Source organism: Lepus europaeus, chromosome 16 (assembly GCF_033115175.1).
Source record: "Lepus europaeus isolate LE1 chromosome 16, mLepTim1.pri, whole genome shotgun sequence".
Classification (NCBI taxonomy): Eukaryota; Metazoa; Chordata; class Mammalia; order Lagomorpha; family Leporidae; genus Lepus; species Lepus europaeus.
In genome coordinates, this window is record NC_084842.1 from 61,770,466 (window position 1) to 61,794,727 (window position 24,262).

The 24,262-nt window shown below is 37.7% G+C and overlaps 1 protein-coding gene across 1 annotated transcript in view; it reads left to right on the top strand.

The window, feature by feature from the left end:
• ARAP2 (ArfGAP with RhoGAP domain, ankyrin repeat and PH domain 2) overlaps positions 1-22,532 on the top strand; it is a 235,134-nt gene extending 212,602 nt beyond the window's left edge. The window contains exon 32 of the mRNA XM_062213241.1: positions 22,455-22,532. Within this exon, the coding sequence (XP_062069225.1) occupies positions 22,455-22,514 (60 nt within the window). The 3' untranslated portion in view covers positions 22,515-22,532. The remainder of the gene's footprint in view (positions 1-22,454) is intronic.
• Positions 22,533-24,262: the final 1,730 nt, after the last annotated feature.

Consider the following 24,262-nt stretch of genomic DNA (forward strand, 5'->3'; position numbering starts at 1 on the left):
ATCTGGGGTAGGGCGTGGAGCCAGAATGTGAACCCAGGCGCTCTGATAGGGAATGGTTGAGTCACAACTGGCATCTTACCCACTAAGCCAAATGCCTACCCTGACTCTATTCTTTCTTCTACAATGAAAGCATAATAAAGTCCAATCTGTTAGATTATTTTGAACTCTACAAATTACCTCACATTGCTTCCAGAATACATCACCCAGTCAATAAATACGTTCTTTAAACTTACTACAGTAGCCAAGCAGTGAGTTTCAGTCGTCTAGAAAATTCAGTTACTGGGTATGTCTCAGGCTCTTATGAAATGGTGTCAAGGAGAATCACTTAACTATGTATCCAATATCATTTTGAGTAAATATATTATTTACTCACAAATTTCTGAGAGTTGGACAATTTTCGGAAAGTGAGAATTATCTGATTTTTATGTCATTCACACAACAGTTGCCAGAAATAAGGAGACTGATTTGAATGGAAATTTTAATGTATTTCTCTTCATCCTTGTGAGTCTTCTAACTTGAATGAAGAGGAAGCACTCTAAGTTAGGTATCCAAATCAATTCTTTAAATGTATATCTGTCTTATGATGTATGTACTTATTACAGAAAATAATAGTCATACTCAATCCTGTGAATTGTATAGCTGCTCCAGAAAAAAAAAAATCTCTTGACAGAATTGCAAGCTCATTATTATTTTCAACATTTAAATTCTTCCTTAAACCACTTCATTTCCTTATCTTAGTATGAGTCTTTCAAATTCAATTCAGGATAATAAAAGGACTGATTTCCAATGAAATTTTGTATCAACATTTGTTTCACTTTCCTGGTTATATCAAATGCTATCTAAAATCTCTGCCCATAAAATTTCTCCAGCATTATGTTCACATGTTGTTACGTTCACTGTTGATGTTCAATAAATATCAAATTATCATGATCAGGCAATGCCAATTGGGAAAAACACTAACATGTGGTACAGTAAGATGCAAATCAGGCAATATAGATTAAGAGCAAGCATTTGGTTGCCGTCTCTAATTTCACTTGGGTTGAATCGAAAACTTTATTGCACTGTGGACTGCAATACTGCCAGTTGTCTTTTCTACAGATGTTCTCAACATATGAAGGGGAGTCTGAGCATTAACCCCCTGCTGCATGTCAACAAGATGCAAATGATCATGCAATAATTTGCTCCCTTTTCAAGATCTAATGGTTCATATGACATGATGGAAAACATTATTATACACTATTGCAAATGCCTGTAATTACTTCTGATACACAACTCAACGATTCAGCTCATCCATCCCATCACACTCAAGGGGTACCCAGTGACATTTTATTTTCCCCTGACCTTAGTTTTCCCCAATTCATGGCAGATAGAGAACTCTAGTCTAATCATGAACAGGCTAACCGGGACATTTAAAGTTTTACTGTGTCTATCCCATGGAGTGACAGTAACTGCTTTTGAGCTGGTTAAGGACAAGATATAAACAATTATCATGGCTGTTCTAGCAGTTGTATTCTGGGTGGATTGGGGAGAGGCAAAGATGTAGCACTGTGCCCAGGGCTTTGGGATAAACACAAATCCAAGAAAATGACACAGAGATAGGTTTGTCTTCTGTGCAGTTTCTTGGATTTTCTCCTATATATGTTCTCTGATGCCTCTTAAGATACCAGTCCTGCAAAATAAATAACTCCCAAGCTCTGAGTTTTCTTTTTTTCTTGCAACCTTAAAGTCTAATATAATATGCCAAATCTGTTATGGTAGCTCACTGATCAAAATGGAAATCCTGAGGCTAGCAATTGTCCTTCCCACCTTCTCTGTCTGAAAATAATATTGAACATATTTTGCCTGAAAAGAATTTGCTCTTAAATTCAAATGCCCAGGGGCCAGCACTGTGGCTTAGTAGGTTAAGCTGCCACCTGCTGTACCAGCATTCCCTATGGGCACTGGTTCAAGACTTGGCTACTCCACTTTCAATCCAGCTCTCTCTTGTGGCCTTAGAAAGCAGTGGAAGATGGCTCAAGTCCTTGGGCCCCTGCACCCACGTGGGAGACCCAGAGGAGGCTCCTGGCTCCTGGCTTCAGATCGGCACAGCTCTGGCCATTGTGGCCAACTAGGGAGTGAAAACAGCAAATGGAAGACCTCTCTCTGTCTCTCCTTCTTTCTTTGTGTAACTCTGACTTTCAAATAAATAAATAAATCTTTAAAAAAATTCAAAAGCCCATTGTTTCTCTCTAGCACCACCTTTTTATTTTGCTCTCTGGAACTTGACTCTCCTTTAAGAGAAGAATCACTTCCTGTGACTTTCTTGAGAAAAGATGATTCTTCTGGAACCCATCGTGAGGTGCATAATTTGTGGCTTTGTAACTCCCACGTTTAATGTAATTTATTACTCCTTCACCCTTGTGTAAATGCACTTGCTTTCTTTTTTTTCCCATGCAACTTAACTCCTCTCTAAGCTGTCATCTACTGATTGGCTGCTCACTCCCCACTCACTGAAATCATAAGTATTTGGCTGTTAGTCCCCCTTTTCCTGCCAAGTACTGCCATCATCTTGGATAAGATTTATCCAACATCCTGGTCTCTTGTTCTTCAATGTCTCTAAGCCAAATGATATAATTCTCCACTGTATAACAAACCTCTGTGTATGGCTATAGTCTTTATATATAAATTTGGAAAAAATGTTCCACATCTTAAATTAAAAAGAAATTAAACTAGTTTCAGACAACAGTTCTGTATCCTTCCTAAACTCTCTCTCAATTATTCACATTAATTCATCAAACTCATTTACATATTCAACCATAAATCTCTAATTTCTTCTTATAAATTTATAAATCTCCAGTCTTTTCTTTTCACTATATCATATATTCTATATATTTTCAAAAAATGTAGTATTTACTTTTTAACATTTTAACACACCTGTCTCCTAAGCCTTTGCTTCAGTTGACAGGGAAGCAAAATACATGGTTGACTTTATCTGACGACTTACTCCTTGCATGCACTTAGGTGCTGGGTGCTGGTGAAAAAGTGATGAAATCCTTATACTACTATGAGTTCATGTAAATTGAACTTTCTGAATACCTCCACATGGATGGTTCACTGGTATCTAATCTAAAAGGTCCAAAGGAACACCTTTTTTTCCTTCCCAATTTCTCCCCACCCCCAATCTAATGGAATCATACTAATTCACCTAGTTTCTTAAGATTCTGGAATTCTGTCTCCTTCTCACCATCCATCTAATCAGTAATTAAGTCTTGTGATTCTTCTAGCTCTTGAATCATTTACCCTCTCAAACTTTATTAGCACTACCAAAAGTCTGGGCCAATATTTTATCTAATTTGAATCTCACAGCCACCTATTGATCTCCGTTCCTTAGATATTTCCATCCAGTTGTATATCCATACTGCATCAAAGACTGACTCTTCAATAATACAATTCACAGCCCCCACTCTGCAGTCTAATATTCTACAAAGGTTTGCTACTGGACTTAAGGAAAAGTCTTTCTTCCTATAGCTTATCACAGTCTCTGGGAAGTCATTCCTCCCTCTTCCCTGAACTTACTTCTCACCACTTCCACATTTACACTCTGTGCTCTAGTTCTTCAAATGCTATCTAGTTTCAAACCTTTTGTGTTAGCTGTTCCACCTACCATTGAGTATCTTTTCCTTTTTCGTTTCTTCACCTAACTAACACCTACAAATTATTATGGTTTTAATTTAACTACTCTTCCTATGGGGAGCCTTTTCCTGGTTCCACCCATATATGCATACACAAATGTACAGAGACATATGTAAGACAAGGACAACTTTATCTAATACTCTTCCTTGTCATTCTTCTTTTATCATGATTTCAAATCACTTTTTAATTGTATTTCTTTCCTATTAGGTCAAATGTGCCATGAGGCTTTAATTAGATCAGTCTTCTCTGTTACGGATCTTTTGCTCTTCATACTTTGACAAAAATAAACATTAATTTATTAGAAAAGGTTTTTCTCAATTGAATAAAAATCAGTAATCACCCAGCTTGTAAGAATAAATAATACAGCATAAAATGAGCTTCACCGTGAGCAACATCTGTTGGAGAAAATAAAAACAAAGAATTATTTATATAATAATGTGAAAGTAATTTTCCTTTATGATAATTTTTAAAACGAAGCTATTTTAAAATTTGTATATTAGGGTATAATTTCTGCAGCTGTTGTCAGAGATTGCAAAATAATAATTGCCTAAAAAATACAATTTATTTCTTTTACATCTTAAATTCCAAGATGATACCATGTACCCAGGTCACTTCTATCTTTTGTTTAGCAATTTCGTAGCTATTGACTTCATGAACATTCAATACCATGTATAACTAAAGCCAGCAAAAATATAGTAAGAGTGAAAAGGAAATCACATTTGTTCTTTTGCTAGGAACTTAGGGCAGAATACATACACATGCATATACACACACACACATATATGTATATATGTTATTTTTAACTGAAGTATAAACGTTATATAAATGCGTGGTGTACCATTTGATGTTTTGATACATCAGGATAAATATATCTCTTCAAATATTTATCTTTTCTTATGGCAAAGACATTCAAAATCCTTCTAGCTTTTTAAAGAAAAATATACAGTATATTATTATCTATTGTCAACCTACTACGCATATTAGTATAGTATCATTTTAGCTTCTTCAGTTGTTATCAAGGTTGGTGATGTCTGCATGTATCAGTGGCCTAGGCTGTGACTGCATCACGAGTTCAGATATACCCCCCTTAGTTAGGGTAGGTTCATTGGCAGCTCTGTGTATACTGTGTCTGGCCACATGTATGGGGTTCCTATCAGTTTCTGGAGGTTGCATGAGTGGGGGGGGCATATATATGAACCCAGGTGGGTGCCTTACAACATGCCTCACAGTGAAGTGGGGTGCCTGTCACTTTCTGAGGGCTTCACAGAGTCTGGGCCACAGCAATGTGCCCAGAAAAAGCACCTGTCCATGTTGGAAGGCTGCAAAGGTAACTTCATGGGAGCCTTCAGGGGCTGAAGTATTCAGGGAGGTCTTCGCTGCTGCACCCAGTGCTGTGAGTGGGTGTGTGAATGAGATCGTACCTCTGCTGCTTGGGGCCTAAGAAGGCTGGGCTTCTGAGGATGGGCTGTTCACTGCTTCTGGGGATGCAGGAAGGTTACAGGAGGGTTGTGGGGCTGCACAATTGGTGCCTGGGGGACTCAGTGGACCAAACCAGTCGGGAAAGTCTGTTCAAATGCTTTCTGAGGTCATAGCTAGGTGGGCAGTGCTACTATCTATTTCTTTAGACCTCTGTGGGCCAAGTGATCAGGTCCAGTTATCCGGTTATTTCTCAGGACTGAGGATGTACGAACAGGGCTACACAATTGCTTTGTTTTCTGGGGGCTCTTACAGGTAGGTCAAGCTGCTCAGTGTTCGCTGCCCTAGTTCATCTCAGGGCTGTTGGAGGATGGCTGAGGCCTCCTGGATTGCCCCCAATGCTGTTTGCAGCTCTGCTGAGAGCAGCTGCCTCATGAAACCCTGAATACACAGGTTTCAAAGACAGCTTCATGCACCAAGAGCCTGAACAGGGGAAGGAACGAGGTGGCCTGGACTCTTGCTCCTTGGCAATGTGGTGGTATGGTAACTCTTCAGCTCCCCAAGCTGGGCTCAAGGCCTATGGCGGCCCCGGGCTTCTCCAACAGCAAATGCCTCAGGTGTTGGTGGCGTGAGTGGGGACTGTTAGGCGCCTCCTGCCTACCCTTCCCCAACCCAGTGAAGTCCCTCTTGGTTCAGGGTTGATCTTGAGAATGCAACAGCACATGCTGTGTGCTGTTTTCTTCTTTATAAGGCAATCGTGTATCTTACTCTGAGCTTCTGGCACTGTGCTTTCTTACTAGTCCCATCCCCTGTTGGGGGGATCTTCTTCCATGCTCTGTTGCATGGCTGGGACAAGGGTGCTGGAGGATGCCATCCCAGAGGCTTGGAGCAGGGCTGTGAACTCTTCCCAGCACTGAGTTTCACCACGGTGGCCCTGGTACTGGGCCTGGTACAAGGACTGGACATAATTCCCTGTCTCACATCCCCAGCAGAGGTATCTGTCAGTAGGTTATGCTGCTTGAAGTTAGAGAAGGGCCAATATGGACCTCTGTTTCCTTCCTCCCTTCTTTAAGGCATCTTTTCTTAATGTTAAACTAAAGTAGGTATTTTCATTTCTCACCTGGCTTCCCTAACTCTTGCAAATGTAGACTGATACATAAGTGGCTGTTTTTTTTTTTAAGATTTATTTGAAAGTCAGAGTTACCCATAGAGAGGAGAGGCAGACAGAGAGAGAGAGAGAGGTCTTCCATCTGATGGGTCACTCCCCATCTGGTTGCAACAGCCGAAGCTGCGCCGATCTGAAGCAAGGAGTCAGGAGCCAGGAGCCAGGAGCTTCTTGCTGGTCTCCCATGTGGGTGCAGGGGCCCAAGGACTTAGGGCTTCCTCCACTCCTATCCAAGGCCATAGTAGAGAGCTGCATTGGAAGAGGAGCAGCCGGGACTAGAACTGGTGTCCATATGGGATGCTGGCGCTTCAGGCCAGAGTGTTAACCCACTGTGCCACGGCGCTGGCCCAATGAGTAGCTGTTTAAATTGGTGTCACCATGAACAGAGAGTTGGTGGAAGATCTTACTCAGCCACCATCTTGCTTCTATTCCAGTACTGTATTTGTTAAATGAGTAAGCGAATACATCTAGCTCACCAGTATTAATGATTTGTTAAGAAATAAACATCAAATTTCTTGTTTTAATTTGACACTGAGTTGAATACAGATTTGAAAATGAGCTGCATGGATATCATGTATATTTTTTCTTTAAATTTTCCACTGTCACTTTATGTCCGGAGCTGCAGGCTTTTCAGGCCTTTGTGATTTCGAATAGCATGTAGTAAAACAAATGAGCATGGATTTGACACGACCTGACCTTTAAATGACAACGAGAGTGAAAGGGCAGAATGAATGTGGCCTTGTCAGACTCTTACGAGAATAGAAAGTTCCTAGCAGCTCCAGAGAAGGTCAAAAAGAGTGTTCCATCAATGGAGTGAGAAATCAACTGAACTTTTTTTTTTTTTTATTGAATGAGAGTGATGGACAGAGGTCTTTCAAAGAATATATAATGAAGATTATCCAAGTCATTCAAACTGAAGAATGGCCAATAGTTTATGTGATTTATCTCACATCCCCCAGCAAGGCATGACCCTTAAGGAGAAATAATATATTTTTCAAGATAATGCATGGTCATGTTATAAAAATTCAGAGTATCAAAAGTACAAAGTGTACTCTTCAAGCTCCTCTTTATCTCTTAATGCTCTGATCCCTTTCCTCAAAGATATCCATTGGTACTAATTAGATTTACAAATTTCTAAAGATTTTCTATACTAGCAGTCTAGATTGTGTTTTTATTTTCTGTTGTTTTACTAAGTTTGATTATTTATTCTTGCATGAATTAACATCAAGCATCAGCTAATAGAAATTATTTTATTTGCTTTGGAGGGGGCAATTATTATGCCTTAATTTCTTTAATTAATTCCACTGACTAATAAACCTAAAGCTATGCTAAATAGCAATGTGGCATACTTAGCTTACTCTTAATTATGTTTGGGAGACCATAAAATTTATGCCACTAACATCCAGTGAAATTCTTTGCACATAGTTGGTATTCACTAGTGGGATTTGAGATTTTTTTTTAAGATTTATTTTATTTATTTGAAAAGACAGAGTTAGAGAGAGAGGGAGAGACAGAGAGAGAGGTCTTCCATCTGATGGTTCACTCCCCAATTGGCCGCAATGGCCAGAGCTGCGCCAATCCTAAGCCAGGAGCTTCTTCTGGGTCTCCCGCATAAGTGTAGGGGCCCAAGGACTTGGGCCATCTTCTACTGGTATCCTAGGCCATAGCAGAGAGCTGGATTGGAAGAGGAGCAGCCAGGACTAGAACCGGCGCCCACATGGGATGCTGGTGCTTCAGGCCAGGGCTTTAACCCACTGCACCACAGTGCAGGCCCCTGAGATTTGTTTAAGAATGGTATAAATTTCTGTTTCACCTTTAAATTGAGACAAAGACCCTGAAAGACAGCAGTGACAGCTAAAGTAGTTGGGTGCCTGCCATCCTGTGAGATACTTGGATTGAGTTCTGGGTTCTCAGCTTCTGCCTTGGTCCAGCCATGGCAATTGTGGGCATTTGGAAAGTGAATCTGTAGATGGGAATTCTCTGTTTCTCTCTCTCTCTCTCTGTCTGTCTTTCTCTTTACCTCTTAAATAAAATAATTTCAAAAAGTGACAAATATAAATTTTGCAACCAACTTGCTGAAGAAATTCTTTCAAGATACATAAATGAGAACTGCATTGTCCAGCATTTCCCATATTTTTCTACAGTAATATTATCTTGAGCAGATTTAATATTATAAAATATATTGTGCATAAAACAGTTTAATATTTTTAAAAAATTGTGAAAATTTTACTGATAAATGCTTTTCTGTGCCTTAAAACTCAATGCCAATAATTTAATAAAATGATCATCTATTTAAAATAAAGCTTTGTTAAATAACAGATTTGTCTGATATATAACTAATATGTGTATATTAGTGTTTTAAAAGTCTTTTAAAGTAAAATTTTTTGTTGTTCCAAAAAGTATTACATAAAAAAAAAACTTTAGACCACAGTTTTAGTTCATTTGTATTCATTTTAAATGCACACAATTCTTACAATGTTTGGTGAAGCAAGCAAAATGATCTACAGCTTGATGATGTCTTAACAAAGCTGGTAGCATGAGTTTTTGAGAAAACCATCCAGTTCCTCCACAGGAAAGATCTGAGGTCAGAATAACAAATACATTCCCAAGAGAGTTCTGACCACTGGTAACACCAGTTACCTGGTGTGCACTTAGTTCTGAAACCCTAGAATCTCCTTTCTTCTTGGAGAGGAACCAGATGTACAGCACGAAGATGCATGCCCTTTCGAAATGTCAACAAATACAGTTAAAGGATACACAGCCCTTTGAAACAGTTCTTCTGATCTCTTTGGAGCTTAACATTAAAAAATATATGGGTGGACAAGAAACTCCATGTGCACGGCGTGTGCTTTTGATGTAGATTTTGTGAAATAGCACAAGCCAGGATCAAGATGTGCAGGACAAACTATGCAAAAATATGTTCACATTTACATTGAAATATACGGACCCAGTTACATGCATATGGATGAAGCAACAGCACACATAACACCAAAGAAAAATGCACTGATGGCTGTTTTTAGCTGTTATTTAATACTCCTTTGGAACTGTGGTCTTTCTACTTTTTACTTGTTAAATATTATGATTGGTGGTGCATTAAGCCTGTGATTATAGAATGGAATGAAATTATGTTTTTGCAAAAAACTAAAGAAAAAAAGGAAGGAAGGAAGGAGGAGGATTTAGGAAGGGAGAGAGGGAAGAAGGGAAATATGATTATCTTCTTGGAACTGTAACTATGAAATACATAAAATCTTCATATTAAAATTTTAAAAGGAAAAATAATATGATAAAGGTATGAAAGAAGACAGGTGGGTGGCTTGAGTGTTTAGCCATGAAAAAGTGATGTGTTTTCTACTAAAGTAAGTTTGTTCCTGTGAACAAAGGCCCAAGTTGCTCCTGTACAAATGAAATGTCCTGATGTCATGAGACTAATAATTTTTGAGCAAAATTTGCTATCATGAAAACCACAAGTTTGCTTACAGTGGTGAGATATAACACATGATGTAGTTTGAAAAATCATGAATATTTTAACTAATTTGTTCTAACATTTACAATTTAAATATACCTGTAAATTATTTAATATTGATAAATAACTTGAAAGATCCCTAGGCATAATCATTGCACCATGCATCCAATATCTTAGAGTCATTGACTTACCTAACACATAACTTTTAATTGTGAAATAAGGTGTTAGTATCATTTATAACTTCAAAAGTATTTTCACTCCTATTAATTTATTTAGAAAATATTGTAAACCTGCAATTCCTGTCTTTTTCTCAGTGCAGAAGGAAGCAAAGTCCCTTGTGGTTGAGATTTAACTAATTTTAATAATGCATTATATTTACAACTTTTTGAAACTATGGATTATTTTAAAGGATTATGTAATCACATGCATGGTTTACAGAACATGATAAAAATATCCATAGGGGCCGGCATTGCACGTAGAAGGTTAGGTAAACCTCTGCCTGAAGTTCCAGCATCCGAAATGGGCACTGGTTCGAGTTCTGGCTGCTCCACTTCTGATCCATCTCTCTGCTGTGGCCTGGGAAAGCAGTAGAATATGGCCCAAGTCCTTGGGCCCCTGCACCTGCATGGGAAGAAGCTCCCAGCTCCTGATTCAGATTGGCCCATCTCCAGCTGTTGCGGTCATTTAGGGAGTGAACTAGCAGATGGAAGACCCATTTCTCTGTCTCTCCCTCTATGTCTGTAACTCTACCTCTCAAATAAATAAATAAATAAATAAATATATTTTTTTTAAAAAAAGTCACACAATTCCCAGTGTCAGAAGGAGCATGAAGTGCATTGAAGATCCTATGTCTTTTTCCAATTGTTTCATATTCCCCCTCTCTCAGAAGTGAAGAATGATAGCGGACATTGACACCCTGCCCATGAATGTGTGCCATGGCTGTTTCTAAGGGCTTGTGGAAACAGTCCCATGATCAAATGGAGCTGAGAAGCTTTATGTCTGGTTTAAAGATGGTGCTTGTTTATTGTGGTTCAATTCACAGAGCCTTAAAATGCTAGCAAGTGTTTGAACCCACATGCAATTTTATTACTGTAAATTTTCTCTGGAGTGTATTTTAAGCAATATGGAACTAGATAGTCTACAAGAATTTGTGTATCTCAATGAACTAAAGATCACACACATGTATGCCTTTTTTAAAAAGATTTAAAAGACTTTCAATAGACCCTGTAAGGTAGATGAGCAAGGCTATGGTTCAGTAACAAAAAAACTTAGCAGCATGAAAAAGAAATCTGTTTCTTACTTATGTTCTATGTCCACCATAGATTTGTTAAGGACTCTGTTCTGGGAAGTCCATTCTCTGAGGCACTCTTTCGTTGGATTGTCATGATCTAAACACTCCCACTTACAATTCACTGGGTAGAACTTGTCAAACGTCTCAACCCCAATGCAAGGGAGCCAGGAACTGCTTTCTTGCTATGAGCTCTAGAGAACGTCGGAAATCTTTGGAGACAGATTTAATGACTGTTCTGAGAGACTGAGAGGTATGACCAGTAATCTATATGTAAAGGGTTGAGTTTGTTTGGAAGGCAAGAGGAATCATTATATCCTTCAGTTTGGTGAAAAGCTTAGATCTCACGTGAGAGAGCACCAGGATGGCACCAGGGTGAGAGAATTCTCATCTTTTATAACCATAAACGTCTTCAATGCCTGCGAGGTTGGTGCTTGAGTATAAATTAGTGTCTTTCACACATGGAGTAAGACTGGGATGGAAAATAAAATTATTGGACAAATCAACAAAATGTCATATGGAATTGGTCAGGGGAATTCTGGAAAGCAGACCAATTAGTGTTACGATTGTATCACTATGGGCTGGCGCCACGGCTCACTAGGCTAATCCTCCACCTGAGGCGCTGACACTCCGGGTTCTAGTCCCGGTCGGGGCGCCGGTTCTGTCCCGGTTGCTCCTCTTCCAGTCCAGCTCTCTGTTGTGGCCCGGGAGGGCAGTGGAGGATGGCCCAGGCGCTTGGGCCTTGCACCCACATGGGAGACCAGGAGGAAGCTCCTGGCTCCTGGCTTTGGATCGGCGCAGTGCACTGGCTGTAGTGGCCATTTGGGGGTGAACCAACGGAAGGAAGACCTTTGTCTCTGTCTCTCTCTTTCACTGTCTAACACTGCCTGTTTAAAAAAAAAAAAAAGGATTGTATCACTGTGAAGAATGACAAGGTTTAATTTTTGACTACCTTTTTTATTTCATTTTTATGACTACATATAATGTATATGTAATATATTACATACTTTATATATTATTATGTAGGGTACTTTCTTGTGAAAAATGCTTACCCATCTTAGTTGCTATATATAACACACATATAACAGGGAATGCATACATACAGCATATTTAGCATATATTTTATCACATATAATAGGTAATATATATAATATTTTTTCTCTGGAAATGCTCCCCTTCTCAGCTGTGGTCCTTAGCAAATGAAGAATCCCTTATCTCCCTGTCTTGGGATCAAAGGAGGAAAAGAGAACAATTGAGGACAGTGCATACTTGAGGACCAAAGTGAAGGTGGCAGCAAAATTAACAAAAAAGAAAAAAAAATCTCAAAGGAAGAAAGCAATGTCGTGTGAAAGAGCCCCTATGATTTAGACATTTTTGTGAAAGAGGGAGGTGTGATAGAGTTTGTCATAGAAGATAAGAAGATAAGCCATCTGTTGGGACACCCACACTCCATGTCAGAGTGCCTGGTTTGATTCCCAACACTTCTTGGGCTCCAGCTTTCTACTAATGTGCAGTCTGGGAAACAGCAGGTAACGTCTCAAGAAATTGGGTCCCTGGCATCCACATGGGAGACCCAGAATGAGTTATTGAATTGGCTTTGGCCTGGCCTGGTCCTAAACACTGTGGGCATTTGGGGAGTGAATCAGCAAATAGGAGCTCTGTGTGTTTCTCTATCTCTGTCTCAAGGAACCTATCTGCCTCTTAAATAAATAAATAAATAAATAGATAAATAGATAAATAAGTAAATAAGTATGCTTAAAAGGCACTTCTAGATTTTATTTAAAAAGGAGGAGATTTACTATATGTATATGTGTATATATATATATATATATAAAATGATCTATGTATATGTTTACTATATCTCTAAAAATTTCCTTTATTTATCCCCTTACTTCCATCAGAACAGCATTTGATGCTCTCAAACAGATAAAAAGCTACCTTTTTTTAAAGAGTTTTGATTCCTTGTAAGTGAGCTTAATAGATTCTATGCCTTCTTTTTGAGTATTCACATTTTCTTTGTTAAGATTTCAGTTAAATAAGATTGATTTAATTAGACTATGTTTATATTATTATTTCAGTATTGTTTTTGCTCATTAAGAAAGTGTGGTATATTTATACTTAATGATATTTAATTTTATTGAGATTCAATTGCCAGTTGAAATTATTTTTTTCATCAGCATAATGAAATATCTATGAAGAAATGTTCTGTATTAACCTAGGGTCAATATAGCAACCACCTTCACATTGGTAACATACAACAGAAATTATCCCACACAATACTCTGGAGGATAGAAGTCCTTACAGACTTGGCCAGACTTCATTCTCTCCAAAAAACGTAGGTGATGTCTCCTCTTGCTTCTTTCGGTTTCTGTGGCAGCAGATATTCCTGCTTGGGGCAACATAACTTCCTTCCTTTCTCTCCTCCATTTTACATGAAATATAGTTCTTCCTGTGTCTCTCTGTCTTCTCTTCTTATAAGGACACTTGCCTTTGGGTTAAAGAGCTACCTGCATAATCCAACATGACCTCACCTCGTAGGTTCAGAGTGGACATGGGTTTAAGGGGCCACAATTCAAGGTATTACAGGTACCAACACTAATTGCTCTGACATTGTTCCAATATTTTTAGACATTTTATTCAAATATGTATGGATATAATACTAATTTAATTTCACAATATTCTCCCCTTGAAAATTTTATTACTCTTTTATTTGAATTTTAATGATAAACTTATATACATAATGAACTAGTGATTTTACTTGAATGTTTCACATGTGTATGGCAGTCACTAACTTCTGAGCTTGCCAAAGAGTTTTGTTTGCTTTGCAATTGTCAACAGTATTTTGTATATTTTTCCAAATACTCTATTCTCATATAGAGTGACTTTTCTTAAACATATGAAATAATTCAAATTATATTTTCCTTTATTTTGCAAGGGCAAAGCATGTCTGAAGTCTTTAAAAGGGAGAAATAAATGCTTTAATCTATTCATATGGTTTCAAAGAACATGCATTCTAAACTGTGATTCCTAACAATGAAGAGTGTAGATTGGAGACAGAAGTCCTAGCTTCATTCGGTAGCATCACTAACCACACGGCTTTCACAAATTTCCTGTCATTGAAATTGGATAATATTACTGTCTCCTGATTCAGTGTCCTTCAGATGTTTACGACAATAATGATAATGATGCAGTAAGAACTCACTGAGCACACCTTACAATTAATGTCATTGTGGCTAAGGATATTATTTCCTAAAAATCAAGGCAGCCCACACTTTCACTTCACTTTTTTGTTTTTGTTTTGTTTTTTTCTGTCAGAGTGAGTTCCAATTGTTTTGTAGGGACTCCTGGCCTAACCAATTGTGTTCAGCTGACTTTCTTCTAAGAGCAGTTGGTGTGGTCATCCTTTCGGAACCTGGCTCTTCAGGCCTGCTAACCTTCTCTATTCTGATGTATCAGTTAGGACTCTGAAGAACTCATGAATGAAAACAGAAGAAAGATTCCTGCCACCTTCTATTTCTCAAAAGATTGTCACAGAATCAATAGTTTGAAGAAAGTGTTGTGCATCAATTGGTTCCACCTTAGAATTTTTGCAGGTTTTACACGCCGGGTTAGTACTGATGGCTTACACTTAGAGATTCTCCAAGGAGAAAAGGGTCCCTGAAGCTTTGAAGGTGCTCACTTCATTCATTTTGAGAACCTTACAAGACACTTTTATTTTTTAATATAAAATTAGAAATAATTGTGATTTTTCTGTGAAATTCATATCAAATTTGTTTATCTTGAGGGAAGCTTGAAATATTTGACTTACTAGATTTTCATATAGGAATTGTTTATTAAACATCTTAGAGGAAAAATTAAAGTCAGTCCTTGGCAAGTATATAGAAATTTATGGTATAACACTTTGATTAACCTCATTTGTAGGTTCATTTTTGTGTTCTGTCTTGTCTTGTATTTGCCTAATTATTCTCATTTTATTAAGTTTACTTTATTTGACCCTACTGTATATTTCTTTGCAAGCCACCTAAAATTGATTTCGCAACAAAGTGACTTAGTGACTACTATGTCATTGACAGAGGAAATTGTAAGGTCTCTTCCTAAACGTATAGATTCTTCAAACATCATCTTCTGTAATTGAAAAAACTAATAATCAAATAAGAATACTTAGCTGATGAGGCAAAGTATAATGTGTGTTGGTGAATGATGATGTCATTCTAAATTATAGGCTTTATTATAAAATCAGTGAAAGACACTAACTTTTTTGCTTATCATCCTTTGATAACTGCTGAATGCTAAAAATCATTCATACAAAACATTTTAATTGCTTTGAAACACAATAAAAGCATAAAGCTTTCCTAATAATGGCATTTGAACTTTCATTAAATTTTATTTTCAGTATCTATAAAATGCAGCATATATGCAAAAATTTTTCTATGACCATTTTCTTAGGAAAAATTCTAAATGTCAAGTCTTAAAAACATATAAAGTAGATCAAACATAATCTTTTAGGGAAATTCCTTTTTATGAAATACATCTCTTCAATTACATTTTGTGGTACAGGATGTTGGTTTAAAATCAGGTGAAAGGGTAAAATTTGCATGATAAAAAGGACATTTTATGAAAACCTCTAGAAATATAGTTTTTTTCCTCATCCATTTTGACAAAATGCTAAATTAAGAAACTGAGAAAATAAACCTCACCAGAATAATAATTATACAGAGTGTCTTTCACAGGTTTCCTCCATAACTTCTGGGTAGGTATTAATTTAAAAAAAAAATGCATGCAAGTACGTTCATGCAGGAAAAGGTAGTTTCTTGTGTTGACACACACTTTTGTCAAAAGAAATTATCTCTCTTTTAAATCTTGATCTTTGAGCATTCAGAAATGACAGACATTTGTTACATGTGTTCAGCTGACAATGAGACTCTGTCATAGGAAAGACAAATGAAAAGAATTGGATTAATTTAGATATAAAGAAATTTACATTTTGCTGTTTCCAACGCGTCTTTTGGAGATTGATGAATAAGAAATGAGACAAGAAAGCCCTTCAGATGTGACTCTTGCTGAAGATGGTAGAAAAATTGCTCTTGCTGGAAGATGTATCAAGTTTCTGTCAGGTCAAGCTGGGAAATAGTCTCTTGTGTTATCAACTAATCTTGCCAAGGAGGGAGTATTATGCAAGATGTATGACACTGCTTTCTCCTCTCCCAGAAGCCAGTTGGTTTTGCCTCACACCAATCAAACAAGATTTCTACATTTAATAGCTTAGCCATGGGTCTAAAACAAATATTGTCTGATCTTTCCTGTCCACTAAGCTTCTTTTGAAAGGATTTCACCCCTTAAAAATGTACCTATTAAATCTTTTATAACAACAATGAAATTCAGTTTACTGAAATTATTTGCTCTGCAGTGGTTTTTATGCCAAATTTGTTACTGATGGAAATACTACCGGTGAGCAGAAGAAAACTAAACAAGTTCAGAGATGCTTCTGTTATTTTGCCTGCTTTCATCTTTAAAGTGTATACTCTTCTATTAACCATCTTATTTTTTCAATAGCCATTATAGTAAGTATTGGTAATAGCATAAAATCACAAGACTATAATTTTTTTTCTTAAAGATTTAGTTATTTATTTGAAAGGCAGAATTACACAGAGAGAGGTGAGGCAGAGAGAGGTCTTCCATCTGATGGTTCACTCCCCGATTGGCCGCCAACAGCCGGTACTGTGCCGATCCGAAGCCAGGAGCCAGGAGCTTCTTCTGGGTCTCCCACAGGGGTGCGGGAGCCCAAGGACTTGGGCCATCCTCTACTGCTTTCCCAGGCCACAGCAGAGAGCTGGATAGGAAGCGGAGCAGCCGGGTCTCCAACCGGCACCCATATGGGATGCCAGCGCTCAGGCCAGGGCGCTAACCCACTGTGCCACAGCGCCAGCCCCAAAACTATAATTCTGATTTGAATACATTATGAGTTCTACTAGTGTTTTTCCAGGCACAATAGTTGCAATGAAATTCAACTTTAGTGTAAAACTCATTTCAAGAAAAATACGAAAGTAGCTGAGGTTTAAGTATTCTACAATGAACAAGCATGAGAAAGAAACTGCCCATTTTAAGCAGCTAGGATTTTTTTGCATTTCATAAGAGCTATTGAATACAATACTTCAATGTCCTGAAATAACAGTCTTTGAGAAAATTTGGAGGACTTTTGTAATAGCTGATCCAATTGTGGTACCTTGGGTAGGTGGGTGGATAGAAACACATCATTCAAGCACCATTTGCTGTTAAAAAGGTAAAAAGTATTGAAATTATGTTATTCCTCTATGAAAACTTTAGTATGGTGTTTTCTTTTATTTAAAATAGGACTCATATTCCTTTTCGTGGCCAACAAGCTTCCTACCCTACCACCTACTTTCCTTTTGCCTTCCATGAACTCCGCACTGTAAAACCCTCCTCCCTTAATCTAACTCTGTTCTACTTACACTGGGCCTCTATATGGCCCAGGGTAGGCTTAGCAGGCTAAGTTAGTAGACTAAGTTCCTGCTCTGGTGTCGTGTACTTAGTCTCCCCCCACCTTCAGGTTCTTTACCTAGCCTGCTACTTTTGATACTCAGTTTTCAGTTTAAATGTTATCTCTTCTGTGAATCCTTCCTTGACAACCCAATTTAAAGAAGATCTTCAATCTGTTTTCATTCTTTTAGCCTGATTTTTTAATGCACATATAAACTGTCTGATACGCTTACAGTTGTTTATTGCTTGTCTCATACTGCTGAAATCTTTGTCTTAAAGCACAGACCTTGCCTTTATCATTGATTACCCAAAGTGTTGTTGGTGTTCATTAAATATATGTTTAATGAGCAAAAATGATCCCTAAATTATTAAGATCAATATCCTGATATTACATAATTCAAGTGCTAGGATCTCACTTTGTCTCTTTTTAATGGTAGGTTTGATTTATGGGTGAAATTACTGAAATTTCTTGGTAATGTATATGAAAATGTATCAATGTCTGTGACTTGCTGGAATGAATATTGAGTAGTGTAAGTAGTAGAGGAATGGAATCACAATTTGCTGTTCCCTGATTAAAACTGTGGGTACATTTATTATGTTCTGTGTATTTTGAATTTTTTTATTATTTATTTATTTGACAGATAGAGTTAGACAGTGAGAGAGAGAGAGACAGAGAGAAAGGTCTGCCTTCCATTGGTTCACCCCCCAAATGTCTGCTACGGGTGGAGCTGCGCTGATCCAAAGCCAGGAACTAGGTGTTTCTTCCTGGTCTCCCAAGCACTTGGGCCATCCTCCACTGCCCTCCTGGGCCACAGCAGAAATCTGAACTGGAAGAGGATCAACCAGGACTAGAACCCAGCACCCATATGGGATGCAGGCCTTGCAAGGTGGAGGATTAACCAAGTGAGCCATTGCATTGGCCCCTATTTTATTCTTTTTTTAAAAAAAATTCTCCTATTTGATAACTATTGGCCTTGGTGGTTCCATGTATTTCATTTCTTACAGTACTTAATTTCATCCCATTCTACAAATGAAAAAATGGAAATTTCAAGGCAAGGAAATGAAATGCAGGTCTCTGACTTCAAGTTTGCAGTGAAATCTGATAATCTGATAACTTCATATTGCCTCAGCTTTCATTCTGAATATAGGTTTAAGTTTCTCACATCAGAAGCATAGCTTAGTCATCATTGGCATAGTTTCCAATACTGCACCTCTTCCTGGATCCATCACATGGTTAGTTCAAATATTTGTCATACACAAACACCTGCTGGTGAACATTGCCTTTTGGGTCAACCTACTTGATGTGTTCCACTGACATCCACACCCAACAGGGACTACAGTGACCATCTCGCAATTGCAGTGTGACCCCACAGAGTATCTATTTTCTTTAAGCAAACCCACTAGAACTCTCCACTGGAAGCCTGCTTGGGTAACACATCGAACCCCAGTGCATACCTCAGTATAGAGTCCCATTCTTTCAAAAATTTTACGTCAAATTAAAAGGAATCAATGCACATATTTCCTAAAGTTGCCAGTAAAGGTGAAGGTAAAATATTGAAAAAAAATATTAGAATTTAGTTTAATAAGAAAATTAAATTTGCAATCAGGAAGCAAGAATGCAAGTTTGTTTACTTGAAGACAATTAGAATGAGGGACAAAGCAAAAACAAAAAATAAAATAAACAACAAATAAAAAACTCTACCAGTTTTTATTTTTGGATCTGAAAATAGTGTTGTGATGCAAGATTGCATGATTTGTGTTGCTTGGTGTTTTCATAAGTATGAAAAGGATCACCCATTTCCTAGGTATCTTCTAGAATTGCTAAGTGGAAAGATTGAAGTAACATGGACTTTAGAAAAAAATTTTAAAGATTATATATATATATAATAGACATATTATATATATATTTTATATATTTTTATATACACACAGATAGAGATGGGGGAGAGAGAAGGAGACAGGGAAGGAGAGGGAAGGAGAGAGGGGGAGAGAAACAGAGAGAGAGGAGAGACAGAGACACACAGAGATAGAGAGATCTTCTTTCTGCTGGTTTACTCCCCAAATGGCTGCAACAGCCAAGGCTGCGCCAGGCAGAAGCCAAGAACCAGGAAGTCTCATCCTGGTCTGTCATGTGAGTGGCAGGGATCCAGAGACTTGGGTCATTCTCCATTGCCTTTCCAGGCACATTAGCAGGGAACTGAATCAGAAGTTGAGAAACCAGAACTCCAACCAGTGCTCTGTTATGGGATGCCAATGTTACAGGTGGCAGCTTAGCTCACTGCAGCACAACACCATGGATTTTATCGTTATTAGAATCATCTATGATTATATTTATTGTATTAGTGTAATTTTACTACATTGAAAAGTACAGAGAAGTAAGGTGGCAAGCCACAATGAAGCCTGGAGTACCCCTTACTGAAGTGGGTGCAAAAGTTCAGTTGGGGAATCTAAGATTTGTTTCTAAACAGTGACACATTTTTATTTATCGAGTTTGTTATTTGCTTTCCCTTGTTGAAAATATTACACAGTAGAAAGCAAATCCACATTTAGGAAAAGAATAAAATCTTACTGTATGATATCTAATGACAAAGAAACCAAGTGACATACCAGGATCACATGGAGATGCCGCACCAATATTTATATGGGACTGGGCCCACAGATAAAGTGTATATGAGATATCAGGGGTCTGTAATGATACCAGATAAGACAGTACTACATGTGAAGACATGGAGAAATGAACAATGAAGTACAACCAGGGTAAGAAAAACAGTTGTAGCTTGTTATCAAGATAAATTTAAAGAAGAACTAAGAAAATAGGTTGTTAGAGGTCAGTTATTAACTTTATCTAATTCTAATATTTCTTTTTAAGTGACTTGTGGTGGACTAAAGGCAAAAATTGAAGGAAAATGCAAAATTAAAAATATATTATAAAGCTGTTGATTTTAATTCTTGAGGTGTTCTCTTTAGTTGTGGTCTCATAATAATATAGATAGATGATGAAAGAAAGAAAGAAAGAAAGAAAGAAAGAAAGAAAGAAAGAAAGAAAGAAAGAAAGAAAGAGAGAGAGAGAAAGAGAGAAAGAAAGAGAGAGAAAAAAGGAAGGAGGGGAGGGAGTTAGGGAGGGAGGGAGGGAAGGAGTGAGGAAGGAAGGAAGGAAGAAAGGAAGGGAAGGAAGGAAGAAAAAAAGACATAAAGACAGAATAAAGATATAAAGACAGAAGAAAGAGAGAAAGAAAGAAAGAAAGAAAGAAAGAAAGAAAGAAAGAAAGAAAGGAAAGAAGGAAAGAAAGGAAAGAAGGAAAGAAAAAAGAGGGATTTACCCAGGGCTTGAAGTATACTTAAAGAAGGCTGCCTTAACAACCCTAACTTCTGACTATGTGTGCTACATAATATCCTCTACAGGGAGTGGGCATGTGCCTAGTAGTTAAGATGCCTGTGTTCCACACTGGAATACCTGGATTCAATGCCCAGCACTATCTCCTGACTCCAGCTTCCTGCTAATTCAGATCCTGGGAGAGAATGGTGGTGATTAGTCAAACAATCAAGTCTCTACCACTCACATGAAAGAGCTTGATTTAGTTAGTGGCTCCTGATTTCAGCCCGGCCCACCTCTGACTCTTAACTACTGCCCAGCACTATTCCTTCCCAGTCAGCAGAACTCCCTTTAGTATTTCTTTTAAGACATATATGGTGACAATATATTATTTCTGCTTTGGGTTGTCTGGGGATGATGTTACTTCATGTTCATCTTAAAAGATAGTTTGGCAGTATTTACAATTCCTGGTTAATGATCTTTTCACTGTCAGAATTTTGAATTTGTCATTCCACAGGCTTCTTCAGTCTATTGATTCTGAAGAGAAGTCAGCTGTACATCTTACTGTGGTTTCCTTTTAAGTAATGGATGCATCATTTTTCTTTTACAGCTTGCAAGATTTAGTCTTTATTTTTAGCTTTCAAAATTTTGACTATGATATGTCTGGGAATGGGTATCTTTGGGTTTCTCTTTGGGCATCTCAAGAATGTAGATAAATATGGGGGAGTTTTAAATCATTATCAGGGGGCCAGCACTGTGGCACAGTGGGTTAACGCCCTGGCCTGAAGCGCCAGCATCCCATATGGGCGCCGGTTCTAGTTCTGGCTGCTCCTCTTCTGATCCAGCTCTCTGCTATGGCCTGGGAAAGCAGTAGAAGATGGCCTAAGTGCTTGGGCCCTTGCACCCATGTGAGAGACCCGGAAGAAGCTTCTGGCTCCTGGCTTCGGATCAGCGCAGCTCTGGCCATTGCAGCTAATTGGGGAGTGAACCATCGGATGGAAGACCTTCCTCTCTCTGCCTCTCCTCTTTCTGTGTGGCTCTATCAAATAAATAAATAAATAAATCTTAAAAAAATCATTATGGGTAACTTTTCAGCCATCATTTCTGTGTATATGTATTTTTCTTCTGCTACCTACCTCCTATGTGTAAGATTATTATATATGCTTAATAGTGTGATAAATGTTTCAATTGCTCATTGTTCTTCACTCCTTTTTAACCATTGCTTTTCAGACTCCATTATCTTTATAGTTTTAAGTGTGCTTATTATTTCTTCTGTCACCTAATATCTACTGTCAGATTCCTCTCACTGATTTTTAGATTTTACTTATTTTACATTTATGCTCTAGAATTTCTGACAACTTAATGTTATAAATTTATTTCCGTTCAGAAAGAAACATTTACTTTTGGTAAAAAAGACAATTTTAATTTGTGTAGTCATTATAAAACTGTTTCCAATTAAACAAAATATATGAAATAATGAATTAAAAGTATTACTATTCACTGCTGTTATTGTGTTTTACATTGTGTATGTGTGTATGTACAATAAATATCTGGCTATTTTAATAATAATTGTAGCAATTTCAATGTTTGTCAGTTATTAAAAATGATATAACATTTAACTTTTTTTTTAATTTGACAGATAGAGTTAGTGAGAGAGAGAGAGAGAGAGAGAGAGACAGAAAGGTCTGCCTTCCATTGATTCACTACCCAAATGGCCACTACTGCCAGAGCTGCACTGATCCGAAGCCAGGAGCAGGTGCTTCTCTTGGCTTCCCAATGTGGGTGCAGGGGCACAAGCACTTGGGCCATCCTCCACTGCCTTCCCAGGCCACAGCAGAGAGCTGGACTGGAAGAGAAGCAACCCGGACGAGAACCTGGCACCCATATGGGATGCCGGCGCTGCAAGGTGGAGGATTAACCAAGTGAGGCATGGTGCCGGCTCCTATATCATTTAACATTTTAAATGTTTTGTTTTTCTTTACTGTAAATAGCTCATGATATGTCTGTATTTCCTCCTAGCTTGTGAATACTGTCCAGTAAAATTGCATGTCTTCTGTAATATTAATTAGTGTTAGGCATAAATAATCTGACTTTTAAAAGATGTAAAAGGAAGGTTCATGCATTTTAAATAGAATCAGGATCAAGTATACAATCAAAAATAACTCAACCTTGCCTCAGGGTTGTCCAATTTAATCATAAATCATTTCTATAATTCTTAATAAAACATATCAGTTTTTTAAAACAACCATTTTGAGGATGTGTTATTTCCTGTTCTAACAAAATGTGCAGTGCAGATTTCTCAAGGAAAGACATTATTATATACTGACTATGTGTGTAGTGGTTGAAAGTGCTGATTAGAAAAAGAGTGAAATTAGATATTTTGGAAGTTTCAGTATGTAATCTGTGAAAGTAATATCTTCTAAATTTTCCAGGTTTTTCACTGATCAACATAAAAAATGAAACCACTATTATGAGAAAATATTAACAGCTATTTGAATAATTTGCATTAATTGTAAAATCACTTCTACTATATATTTAATTGCTTTGTTGGTGTATTCAGATATTGGAAACATAAATGTCTACAATTAAGATTTTATTCAAAGGCTTACTTAATACATACCACTTAACTTTATCGTTTAGCTGGAATGCTTTCTGATCTTTGCAATTTTTTTCTTGTTATTCAATTTAAAATAATATTTGAAATTTAAAAGTCCCAAGGTAAATGTTTATTAGAAACTAACTATATAATGAATATCATATAACTGGTGCAAACCCAAAAGATCCATACAGCTGTCATCCTTGAGGTCATGTAATTAGTTTTGTGCAAACAAATGAAAAGAATGCATATTAACTTAGTTTTCTGCTTTTACCATGTCTGTACAACCTTTATGACCTCGGGAATTAGCAAACTACTTAAATAATCTGTCTTCTCTGCCAACAGTGGAAGAAATCTTTTTTTTTTTTTTTGACAGGCAGAGTTAGAGAGAAAGGTCTTCCTTTGCCGTTGGTTCACTCCCCAATGCGCACCGTGCTGATCCGAAGCCAGGAGCCAGGTTCTTGTCCTGGTCTCCCATGCAGGTGCAGGGCCTAAGGACTTGGGACATCTTCCACTGCACTCCCTGGCCACAGCAGAGAGCTGGCCTGCAAGAGGGGCAACCGGGACAGAATCTGGTGCCCTGACCGGGACTAGAACCCGGGGTACTGGTGAAGCAGGCGAAGGATTAGCCTAGTGAGCCACAGTGCCGGCCAGAAGAACTCTTGTAGTCTCTTCTCAAATCAAAAGTTCCTTACCAGTCTTCCCAGTGGTGTATGTCAGCTTGTATCTTTCTGCATGCATGTCTCTGTGTGAGCACTTGTGAGTGTCTACATTTGTATGCTTGAGCAGATACAATAAAATAAAAAAAAAATTGCAGTTCAATTGTTCTTCTGACCTTGTTTCTATGTAAG